Here is a 12,780-nt window from a genome sequence, read left to right as displayed (position 1 = left end):
AATGTAGTTTGTAGTCTTGTACACTTGCAAAGCCATACAATATAAAAACAGCAGAGAAGATCATCAGTAATACCTTTGAATTGTCTTGAGAAAGATCATATATGTGGTAGCTCTTCATAGTGTGTTGTTATATTTCAGTGCTGTAGTGACATGTAATAAGATTGCATTAAGTTTCAGTAACATCACATGTATCGCCAAACACTCTGTAATAACGCACTGCAATTCCATGGGTACTGTAATTTATATTACAGGGTATGACAATTCATTCAAGTTCAGCCCATACTTATAGAAATTCTCCAGAATTGAGAGTATTTATTGTGTGGCCAAGGTTCTCACTAACTAAGGTTATCCCTAAAATGAACTTGAACATGGGAAATACAATACCTAATAAGTACCTTAAGTACCTGATGAAATACAATTCTAAAGCATGAATTCCTAATCTGGTGGAAGTGCAATGTTAATATGAGGTACTGTACCACAACACGTATTACATTGTTCTTTATGCAATTACAATGTTGAATAAAAATGAGAGAATACAAAATAAGTGGTAAGTCTTTTTTATTGAACAAGTATTCCAGTGAAGATTACATGTTTTTCACAAAGTTTAATTATACAAAATAAACTATAATCTTACAAAACATTTCTCTCCAAATGGTAGTTATATTTTTTTCTGAAGCAGCTTGTATAATATTTAAACAATATCAGTGGTGCAAAAATCTACTATCACTTGGCTCCACTATTCTTGTCTCCTTGCTATACTCAAACCTTATGTTTACGATGTTTCATTTTGATAGACTTGTGACTTCATCCTTGTTTTACTTCATTTGACAGTATGACCACTGAGTTTAGGTACATTTTGCTCTCAATACTGAAACGGCACCATGTACCAATACACTGAATGTGAACAATGACTATAACAATACCCTCAACCAAATATGTACACCTAGTCAATCGGTTTTGACATAATTGGCAACATTTAAAATAGTGTTTTGTCTCTGAAGAATATAGTTAATTATTTTTATGATCTGAACTTAGTCACAATTTGAGAGTATGTGAATTCAGATGCCATTCATCAATATGGCCCAGCAAAGGCTGGTAATGACACATTTCCATAGAAAAGTGTGGTGAACACTTTTTAAATGCTGTATAAAAAATAAAAATAAACATTTTCAGATTACCAGCTTGATTAAAATCTAGCAAAGCATTACCTAGGTACAACATTGTAAGCCAAAAATGATTTCACTCTGGCAATAAAATATTCAGTCAGACAGGTCTGAAGGCTACATCTTTTCAGGTTTGGCAGCCGACCAGCCTGTGTGTGTGTGTTTGTAAGTGTGTTTCTGCAGTTATCCTACAGTGCACATGCATTATATTCAGCATTACCTTGTCAAACTTCTGCTATACAACGTCCTGCTCCCTCACAGACCACAATATCACGTACTATTCCCTCATAACTCTCCAAAGCCTCTACACATACTGCACAGAGCTGCGCTACCAACAAAAATGCCCTAAAGTGTGTGTGTGTGTGTGTCTGTGTGTGGGTGTGTCAATGAAAGGGTCTAAGGGTGTGACATATAACACTATGTTGATCTTTAATGTAAAAATGCTCTGTTTTTCTCTATGATAGCTGTAATGTGTAATAGAACTACAGGATCGTCAGTCTTTTCACTGCTTTCCTTCCTTTCAATCATTCCCACAATGCACATCTGAATTGGAATCAGCAGCATAAGGAGCACATATCCTGGAGTTAACAATCTTAAAAAAAAACAAGTCTCAGGTGGAACATTGGAAACTTTGAAATATCATAATTTGGGAACTGTTATTAATGAAATACAAATAGTCTTTTGAAGATATTCTAATAACTTAATTTCATAAAATAGGGTGCGATTATGTCACTTCCGACAGAACCCAACCAATTTTTAACTAAAGATAGTAACTGCTGATATACTACAAATAAACATATATCTAAGACAACATATAATGTCAATGATTCATGTAAACAATAGCCTCAGACTATGAAATAAATAGCGCAGGAAGTTGTATTGTCGTAACTTTGCAATGACCCCCACGACATAGTTCCAAGATGTTTGTGTAATGCATTAAACCAATCTGTAATACTAATCTTAAAAAAATGTTGTATACATTTGTGACAAAATTGTCACCAATATGGTGTGTTCTTTACTAACATTCCTCAAGAATTGCTTCGATAATGACCATTGTGTTTCTTTCAAAAACACTACTGTACCATTTGCAAAATAACTGAGCAATTTCAAATAATTACTGTTGACATATTTTGAAATGTTATTTGCTTAGACGCAACCATAAACCAAGATACAATTAGTAATATCAGGATTTTTTCAAAACATGAGTCAAAACATCAGATGACCAATTTTTTTTATATGTAACAGTCTCAAATTAAACACTTACTGCCCACTTACTGCACATTTACAGTATAATTTGCTGTCCAAGACCAGGGGTTTACAGGGACTTGTGGAGTTGCTATGGAAACATACCATAATTTTAATTGTGGACACGACTCCACCCGGCCATACATTAATCCTAAATACTGCCGTAAAAGGACAAAAATCTAAAGGAGTGTTGCATTAGCCTGAAAATAATTTTAAGCCATTATGGACGGCTATCAATTATCAATCTGGGCCTGGCAATCTAAACTGCTTTTCATTAGGTAAATGTAAATGAGATGATGATAGGTGTATATTCCAACCCTGAGGAACAATAGTACTCCAGTAAAATCTTCAGTTTGAAAGTATACATTGTGGCCAGAACCATAAGTATAATTACCTGATAAAAGAAAGCATTACAAGAGGCTGGTAACTCAAAATGCATTAATTTGAGAAAATCCCTGCATTTTATATTTCCAGTCTGATATTTTCACAATCAGGAATCCCGTGTTTAGGTAATGTTATGTCTTGTGCCTTGTGAATAATAGTGTCACTGTCAACAATAAGGCACAGAAAGGTGTCCTGTTTTAGATATCACACAGCTTCATTAAACCCAGAGCCCTTCAAGTATAGGTAAGAGGTAAGAAACATCCATCTTTATGGTGGCACTAAATGCTTTTCTGTTAACTGAAAGTTTTTAACAAAAGGACTGGGTCTTCAGCTTTTTCAGTAAACAGTGAAACACAATAGTAAACACGTTTGTCTTAACCTGTATAACGTTGTTATAATAACAAGATTTAGTATCAAAACAATAGGTAGAAAAAATACACCGAAGCGACAGGATTAAACAAGCTCTACTTCCAACTATTTTATGTTGCCTTTCCTTTTAGATTAGCCAATGGGATTTAGCCATCCCTTTCCAATGAAAGGTACTGGTCAGCCTTTTTCCAACTGGTGGGGATTGACCCCCTCAATGTTCCTTGTCTTCACATGGAAGCATGTGTGGTTGATTGGAGCTCTGACGTGGGTTCCAAAGCAGTGGGGCACTGAAGATGCCAATGATGCCCAGGTTTAGGAGGAGGCCCAGGGCCAGTGCCCCTACCGTACCCAGGAAGGAAGGAAGCGCCCCCTGGGCGATGAGCCAGGCACTGCGGGAGGTCATGTCGGCTAGTACGGCTTCCATTTGAAAGTGGGTGCCCACCACGGCACAGATGTGAAAGAGCTGGTGACTGTGACCTGTTTGATAGAAGGAGAAGACAGAAACAGAGAGTGAGAACAATAGAATGAAAGGGAGAAGAGAGAGAAACAAAGACATGAAACAGAAACATAGGCAAAAGAGAGGGAAGGAAAGTAAAAATGCCAGAAAAAGACATGCAAATGAATACAAAAGTAATGAGTGACTTTGGAGGTGGTAACACAGGCTGCAAGAAACCACTACTTTACATCTAAATAACTAGGAACCACATATAAGACTGAACCCACAACACAGTCAAGTAGCTGGATTCCCGCCAACCACTACAGTTGCCATGGTAGCGCTGTGTTGCCATGGACCTACCAAAGTAGTCGAAGCGCCCGGGAGCCAGCCTCTCTGGGAGGTGGGAGGCGAACAGGAAGCAGGTGAGAACGGCGAAGAGGAGGTGGTAGCAGTGACTGGATAGTGCATCACTGTGGCTGCAGTTACCCCCACAACATAGGAGCAACTACACACACACACCAGCATCCACACACATGTGCACACACATGCACACAGTAAGAAGAAGGTAATCACACCCACACACAGCAAATAAAAAGAAACAACTGTGCTTTGGCATAAACGTTACTTTCAACTGAGCTGCAAATCTGATTATCCATCATTGAGCCAATTCCCCAGAAAAGAATATCATTTACGTAACAAAAGCATTCTAAGAACATGACTCAATGATGTTAGGGAATATTTACGTCAAAGTCCGTTTCTAATCATGTGACACTCACTCTGTAAAATAGTGGTATGTTGTCAAAGATGAATGGAATGACGAATGCCCCTGTCCGTAGAATTTTACTTGTGTGTGGGTATTGCAGCTCCAAGAATCTGTGGATAGGAAGGAGAAGGGGAAATAATTATGGGGTAAAAAACCCTTCTAAAGCCCAAATAAATGTATTTACACGACCAGGAACTATAACGTCAACAGGTCTTTAATTAGGTTTTTTTTGTTAAAAAGGATTTTAGAGAAATTGAGAAGATTTGTGTGCTTAACTTTGTTTATTAACTGACGGTCATCTGAGAATATGCAGGCAAAATTGAGTTAGGGTATTATTTTGACTGATACAGTAGTTACATAATAATCTTGATTCCTCTTACAAAATTCTAAATCGTATTAACCCTTGACCTTGGCATCTTTTGATGTGGTATAACAATGCCAACATTAGGGAACGAGTGATTAAACTGGTTCAACTTTATGCTATTATATAACAGATGATTTGCCAGTTTTTCAGGTCAAATATATTAATTACAGGAAAGACAAGTTGGGCGAAGGTTTTCAAGCTGCTGCAACTAAAGAATCATTAGTCCAAATTTCCAAATGTGATGACCAGCCAATGGGATCTCTGGTACTAGAGCTTGAAATATCTCAAATCTTCAATCAGATTTAAACAATCTAACTTTTACCAAGACAGTATATTTTATGTGCAACTTAAAACTAAGTATTTAAAGGACAGAGTAAAGCATAAGAGTTTTTTGTTTACCTGGAATAGCAGGACAGACTGGTGCAGAATAGCGTGTTGCCAATAGCAATAGGCACAAAATGCTGGTGCAGCCAACTGTTGACCCAGCAGTCTGGCATCACGTAGGAGCCGTAAGTTATGGCACAACCTGACCAGCAGCACACAAGCACACACAACACACACAAAACACACAAAACACACACACACAGTGTCAGAGACTACTGTACATGACTACAGTTAACTAAGTTATGTCTGTCATAGAAATGTGTCAATTGGTTGTCAATACTGTAACAGTGTTTAATATGTGGCAAACCATAAAACTTAGAAATTAAATGACTTTTGTGGCATTATGTTCTCATTCCATGAACTCCATTAACTCTATTTCGTCAATTTGTAACAAATCCACTGGCAGTTTGATATCTTTGAAATGGACTTTGGGATATTTGAGAAAGGGTATTCCTTGACACTAATGAGCTTTGCGGAAGATTAGCGATTAGATTGTAGAGAACACAATAATATAGCTATAGTTTAACTAAGTCTATTATATTTTGGACAGACAACAATTCAATCACACACCCCTTCAACAAAATATACACCATAAAGAATACAATATACTCATATAGGCGTATGCCCTTACAGTATAACAAAGGATGACCAATACAATTACAAGCTTTTGCTCATGAGCTAATAGTTGAAAAGCAGCGACAGTAAAATAACTCCATCCTCAGAGAGCAAGCATGACGTCAGCACCGGCCACAAAAGGAAGGTGTCCCACCCTGATCCGTTCCACCTGTTGGTTTGTGTCCACCCTTCACCAGGTGTTCCCTATTGTCATCTGTATTTAACCTCTGTTCTCTGTTCTGTCAGGTGCCAGATCGTCATGTGTTTCGCAGTCGTTTCCAGCATTCTGATCAGTTTTCTCGTCCTAGTCTTCTCGGTTTTGTCTCCCGACCACGGGTACCTGGTACATTTAAATTACGTCATTTAGCAGACGCTCTTATCCAGAGCGACTTACAGTAAGTACAGGGACATTCTCCCCGAGGCAAGTAGGGTGAAGTGCCTTGCCCAAGGACACAACATCATTTGACCCGGCGGGGAATCGATCCGGTAACCTTCTGATTACTAGCCCGACTCCCTCACCACTCAGCCATCTGACTCCCTAGTGTACACTGGTACCCCAGTGTACCTCTGCCATTCGGCCCCGTTACGACCTCCGACCAACGAGCCTGCCTGTCCCAGTGTACCTCTGCCTTGCCACTCTGTTGCCCTTGCTTGCCCTGGACTGTGAGATCGCTTGAATAAACTGTTCTACAGCAAACTACCCCGCTTCCTGTCCGCACTTGGGTCCACTCTCCTGCCTCGTGTCAGAAAGCATAAAGAAAAGAGAAGAAGTGGCGAATGACAGCGAGCGTCCTACCCAGGCTGTACAGGCTGAGGGCTCCGTAGTCAAAGAAGTAGCAGACGTGCCTGGACTCGGGCGACATGGTGCTGAAGGTGTGGGCGCAGCTGGAGGTGAAGGGGTAGACGCAGACCAGCAGCATGTACACCAGCAGAGGCCAGGTGTAGCTGTCTGACAGGAAGCTCAGCGAGGAGCACAGGACGCTGAAACGCCACAGGAAATACCTGAGGGAAAGAGAGAGACTGATGGCGACGGCGACGTCAGCGGTGTTAGGTCTGTGACAAGCACAGACGTGTGTCGTACACAAGGGTTAGAGGATGTCCGATACGTCATACTGCAGGCTAGACTGCCTTAGTTGACTCTTCCTAATTGAACTGTTTAATGAACAAAGACCATTTTCATGTTTATGAAAGGGGGGGGAATATTCCATACAGCTGTTAAGGGCCAATCAAGTGAGAAGGAGTGGTTTCTTTTTCTCATCGTACACACCATGTTGGCAGGAAGTGGGTCCAGATGTTGACCGTCTCATTGGTCATCTGAAAACTGCTGAGGATGCAGTCCAAGGCTGAACTCCGGGGGTGGCGGTAGCCTGAGATAATGCCATCCTCCCGGAAAACCTGAAGTCCACACACACACACAGAGAGAGAGAGAGGGGCGAGGGAGAGAGAGAGAGACACACACACACTGTGACATTTATCAGCACGGGATATGTTTTACACCAAATTTGTATATGACCACAGTTATAGCCAGTTGGGAAATGAGAGGTCATGAAAGCCAGGATGCATCAACACACTCCTAGGCATGTGACGACTGTCAGATGTGTGGTTTGTCTTGATGGCAAAAAAATATTGTACACCAAAAATAGCTATTGAGTAAAGTTGTGAAGCTTCCAATTTCTTTACATGGGAAAATGTGTCCAAACTTTTGACTGGTACCGTAGTCATTTAGCAGACGCTCTTATCCAGAGCGACTTACAGTTAGTACAGGGACATTCCCCCGAGGCAAGTAGGGTGAAGTGTCTTGCCCAAGGACACAACGTCATTTGGAACGGCCGAGAATCGAACCGGCAACCTTCTGATTAATAGCCCGATTTCCTATACCCTCAGCTATTTGACTCCCCAGACAGGGCCAAGACCTACCTTGGGGACTTGGTGGATGTCGAAGAGCTGGGGCAGTTTAATGCTGAGCATATCTGTTGGGAGCCGGATGGCCCCTCTCCCTCTCTGGCAGGCCTCTCGGAACTTGGCCCGCCCCCCCCGGCACAGGACACACCAGACGGGGCAGTCAAATGTCGGGGCCTTGGCCTGGACTTGGTCCTGGTCCACATCTCCCTGCCCCACTGGCTCCCATGGCATGCAGCAGCCACAGCCTAAGCCCCAGCCCTGGCCCCAACCTCTGCTACTGCTCCCCCCACTCCACCACACAGGAAACACTGCACGGACACAGACACAAAGGTAGATGGAAGCAGAAAGGAAGGAAGACAATGGTTAGCGTTTACATGACAGTGTCTTATGTCATTTTTTGGAATAGGAATATAGACAGTTAAACAACCATGTTCGCTAAAAAAGTTGACATACTTTAGTCATACATGTTTATTTTTGCACTTGTGATGTCTATTGGAACTGAAACCCAGCTCTCAGAAATACCCAGACGTGAACTCAGAGGGGTACAGTGGTTGACATTGTCACAAGCTTGTGGGCTGCTAACAAAGCTAGCATCACAAAAGAATGTGATCTGGGGCTCAGCCGTATTGGACAGAGGTCTCCTTCAAAACCGTCTCTGTGCATTACCCACACAACATGTTCAATATTCCAGACATTCTTTGGCTGGCAAAACAATACAATTGTTAGTCTCACAAATCTGGTGAAGAAGTAAAAACGTTCTGCTAACAGCATTCTTTTTCTTTGGTGGCTCTGCCTAGACAAACAAATTGCTGTTGGTCACATTCAATTTATCCCAAAACTGAGTACTGTGCATCAGTTTTTTCCCCTGTGTCCTTAATAATACAGACCTAAGAGAATCTGAGCGTGCAAACAGACAACCAGATATTAGGCTGTGCATGGACTTGTAATGTTCTGGACATGTAATGTACAGCAGGTTATAAGATCACAAGTGGGCCCAGACTAAACAGCCAGAATAGCTTCCCATCCAAAAAACTACTGATACACCATCCATAAAAATCGATTCTTTTCACACAACTTAACTTATGCTTTCACAACACTGTGAAAATGAACAGACCGACAAATTCCTACAAAGTAATGATATACAATTTAACCTGCGACCCATCCTATATTAGTGACCCCTCTCAAATTCCAATGTTGTAAAGCCGAGAAAACTAACTGAGCTCTCCACACTGCTCCACAGTACTTCCTGAAGGGAGCGTTCTTACGTCACTCCCAGACTCCAGAACCTTCCGATCCATGTGGGATCAGCCTAGTCTGCTGGGTGGCAGAGGGGCCACAAATGGCCTTCCACTTCCCCTGTCATAATCGAGGCTACCTAGGGCCTCCTGGACATTGGGTGTGAGCTGAAATAAAGACAGAGAGAGCGAGAGAGAGAGCCCAGCTGCAGACCCTATCCTGTTTACTTGTACAATGTGTGCTTTGTGAGGTCCCGTCTGAAAAGAGAAGGGCCAAGTGCTGACTGTTACACACTGGGATGGATGAAAATGTGGGGCTGTTCTTCACTTTGCACACACACAGACACACACCCTAACGCACAGACTGTATGGGAAGTGTATTGTGATTCAAAGATACACACAAAGACTCGCAAGTACTCACACAGACATGCAGACAGTTACAGATATGTACACAGGCAGAAGCGCAGAACAGCGCATGCTTTCACTTACATTGACACACACACACACAATGCAGAACAATGGCTTGCATTTGAGACCATGCTGGTAGAGTCACTGGGTTCGGGATGAGCAAAGTCCGTGAGGGATTCATTAGCAAATGAGGTGCAAATGATTGGAACAGAGGACCTGAAACAATTTGTCAGTGTGGCTTTTCGGTTGCAAATGCAAATGCTGCTGATTTACATAGAGTATATGCAGATAGAGTATACTGAGGTTGAACAGAAAGCCATTCCATTGTTGGGAACAGGGACAGTACAATGTGACATCTGCATAACCCTGACAGGATTTTTCAGCTACCATGTTTCAACTGCAGCAGAGGAAGGATAGAAGCACTAGTCTTCGATTAAACAACATGAGCTTTAAAATAAAGAAGCCATCCTGCTAAAGCATCTACCAGATGCATATTTCATTTGTTTATCCTATAACATGATGGCCTGTCTGCAGTGTGAAACAAGTGTGAGACACGACTCAATTCCACCCTTTTTGCTAAATGAGTCTCAGTCCAAGTAAATGTTTTTCTAAAGTGAGTTTAAGCCTTTTCATAGTTTTCCCAGTAGCCTTTCTGATAACTCTTCAACATGCATTCAGCTGACAGGAACACTCCCAAGACAGTTGAAAAGAAAACACCTACATTTATGATGCTTTGGACTTAACTCCCTCTGGCACATCCTTATATGAGCGTGAAAGTGTTACATATGTAGAAAGTTTGGCCTACTGTTAAGGAAAGGTGAGTGAGAAAATAGTACACTGTCCAATAGCATTGCAGCAAAATAAGCCTACTGTTGATTGATTTTGTTAGTCAATGGCTCTGAGCTACAAGAGAGATACAGTAAAGTCAATTTAGCCTATATAATTTGAGATGCTTTCCTTTGCTCGTGATTTCATCATATGACCTACTCCAATAGGTGTCTTTCACTCAAGGGCTGACAAAAAGATGTCTATATGGGGCTTGTGTCAACATGGGCTCAGGTCCGTTTTGTTCAAACAGCCAAGGCCTAAGAGTTCACGCCACAGAACATTCCATTGTTGTGTTGCGACACGATTTTGTACTGAACATCGTGTCCAAGGGATGGAAGACATCACATACGTCTTGTACACTCCCACGTGTGAACACATGTACACACACAGGGAACCATATACGCCCAACACACTCTCCCACACAGGGACGCCGCACACACGTCAAGACAGATTACACAACCAAACAGTTTGATGAAGGAAAACAGGATTTACTGGTTCCTCTTGGCACAGAAGAACAAATTCTTTACATGTTCTCTGCAGACTTCACAACTGACTCCCTTAATTTGATCTGGAAATGGAGCAATCATGAAATACATGAATCACATTCATATTTACATTACATTTACCGCTAGCCATTTAGCAGACGCTCTTAAATTGAAAAGCTATAGGTTATTTTACAAAATAACATAATGGGAAACACCAGAATGTTTGCTGCAATGGTTTACATTCTAATAAGTAGCTAATTTATGACAAGTAACTCGTGTAGGCTGTAATTTGAATTCTAACTGAAAGTAATTGAAAGTAATCTACAGCTAAAATTGTCATTAGTGACTTGGAAAAGTGTAGAGCAACCCGTCAACTTGAATATTGAAGTTATCACTCAAGAACATACCTTCACACAAACACAACGTCCCAATTCAAATTCATCTTAACTGTAATAGCTATATTTTTTCAAGAATATGCATTGATTTATGAGTTCCAAGCCGTAGAAAATCGGAGAACCCTCCGCTGGCTTCCCTTGACAGGACTAACCTAGCCATCTGGTAGCAGAAGACAGCATTAGTATAACAGAAAGTGGCACCAATAATATAGATCTTCTAAATACATCTTTAAAGTGCCACTTACCGTGCGAGTCGGGCATGCGGAGGAATTGAATACCATATAACAGAGGAGAGATGAGAAAATCCTTTGGCAAGGCCTCGCTACTGCGGTAGGGATCTAGTAGCCCTCTAGGTGTACGCTCTCTAAGGCAACCCCTGGAACATCGAGGGAAACCACTAAGAAACATTCCTTGCTGCTCACGTGGAATTTTGCAACAACAATAACAAGAGCCATGTGTTCTGTAGGGCAGAATGTCCTCTGCGTAGGAATGTGCTACCGTGCTTTACATAGCTGCAAGCAGAGGGGAAATGAAATGTCAACTTTACCGTCAAACATTTTTTGTGGTTTCATTTAAAAGCTATGCACTCATTGTACATTTTAAATTCAATCACAGTTTGTGCATAGTCGAGATTATAAAACTGTAGGTAAATAAGATTATCATGGTGAACTATCAGCATTACATTCATAATTCACATTAACAGTTTATCACACTTTTAATGCAAACTGCTACTGAATAGTATCACATTGCCAACATTGACTGTTTAGTTTCCCCAATATTTAATTTAATACAGTCTCTCTGTCCCGAATAACACTGCACGGCATGCAAAAGAAGAAGATTAGGATATCTTTCAAAAATCCCCATAGTTCACATTCAAAAGCTGTCCAGGGATGGGAGCGCAGTGATGTCGATAAGTTACTTCGCAGTTATTTGAAAAAAATCTATAACGTTAAGCCTACTCAGCCCAGTCTTTAAGTATGGACTTTTTTTTGTTACACGCATGCAACACAGACCGGAATAAAACACAAACCTTACAGATACGTTTTTTATCCGACTCGGAAACGATGCAGTCACCAGCTACTTTTTAGTTTTGTTATGCAACTATTCCATCACCTATAGATATGTGCAAATAGCTTTCACATGGCATTCCTTTACTAGCCAATGAAAACACAGCAGACCTTCATGTAGACGTCCCACCCTCGGTTGGGCGACTTCATTGGACGAGGACAAGCAAGAAATCTTGTTTTTGAGAATCAGGCTATTCCTCGTTGAGCGGTAGGCTACGGTCATTAATCAGTTAAATTTGCATCACTGTAACTAAATGTAACGCGCGCCTCATGGCAATGCATATCAAAAGACATGCACAATTATAAGTTGTGAAAATAAGGCGTCAGTTGAGTTATTGCTAAGTTACTTCTATCACACTCACTCAATATGTCAAGGCAGGCTGGACACTTCATATTCCAACTCCTTAAAATACTTCTTATAGACAGGAGGTTCCTCGATGAATGGTCAATAATTTATCTTAAAATATGTGCTCCATTAAAGCCTATCGATCTTGCTCCCACAAACCATCCTAAGAGTTAACATGGGCGCAGAATAGGACTGTCCCCATTCCCCCCTAAAAGTGGGCCAATGCTTTGCCAACATTTTTTATTTGTTCGGGTGGCACCGACCCTGCTGCCTGGGGATTGGTCCCCCTTTTCTATGCCATGCAGCCGTGGGCACGAAGCCCAAGGCAGAATGGGGCACGAGACAGAGTGGAGGACAGCACACAGAGACCTAGTTAGTAGACCCAGACTGC

At 41.4% G+C, this 12,780-nt stretch overlaps 1 protein-coding gene across 9 annotated transcripts; it reads right to left on the bottom strand.

Moving 5' to 3' along the window:
• Positions 1-548: 548 nt before the first annotated feature.
• Positions 549-12,591, bottom strand: paqr6 (progestin and adipoQ receptor family member VI). Of its 9 annotated transcripts, none has more exons than XM_047029175.1 (9): positions 12,406-12,424; positions 11,222-11,352; positions 7,641-7,933; positions 6,991-7,118; positions 6,520-6,743; positions 5,124-5,250; positions 4,374-4,470; positions 3,958-4,102; positions 549-3,638 (listed from the first exon to the last, which is right to left on the bottom strand). In XM_047029175.1, exons 2-9 carry the CDS (start codon positions 11,235-11,237, stop codon positions 3,373-3,375), a joined length of 1,296 nt encoding a protein of 431 aa, XP_046885131.1. In that variant the 5' UTR covers positions 11,238-11,352; positions 12,406-12,424; the 3' UTR covers positions 549-3,372. The 9 variants fall into 9 exon arrangements, with proteins under 9 accessions (XP_046885131.1, XP_046885115.1, XP_046885125.1 ...); XM_047029159.1 differs by lacking the exon at positions 12,406-12,424 and adding an exon at positions 12,007-12,102; XM_047029169.1 differs by lacking the exon at positions 12,406-12,424 and adding an exon at positions 12,012-12,101.
• Between the last annotated feature and the right edge of the window lie 189 nt (positions 12,592-12,780).

The sequence above is a fragment of the Hypomesus transpacificus genome, chromosome 2 (assembly GCF_021917145.1).
Source record: "Hypomesus transpacificus isolate Combined female chromosome 2, fHypTra1, whole genome shotgun sequence".
Lineage (NCBI taxonomy): Eukaryota > Metazoa > Chordata > Actinopteri > Osmeriformes > Osmeridae > Hypomesus > Hypomesus transpacificus.
This window is presented reverse-complemented; position numbering and strand designations above follow the sequence as displayed.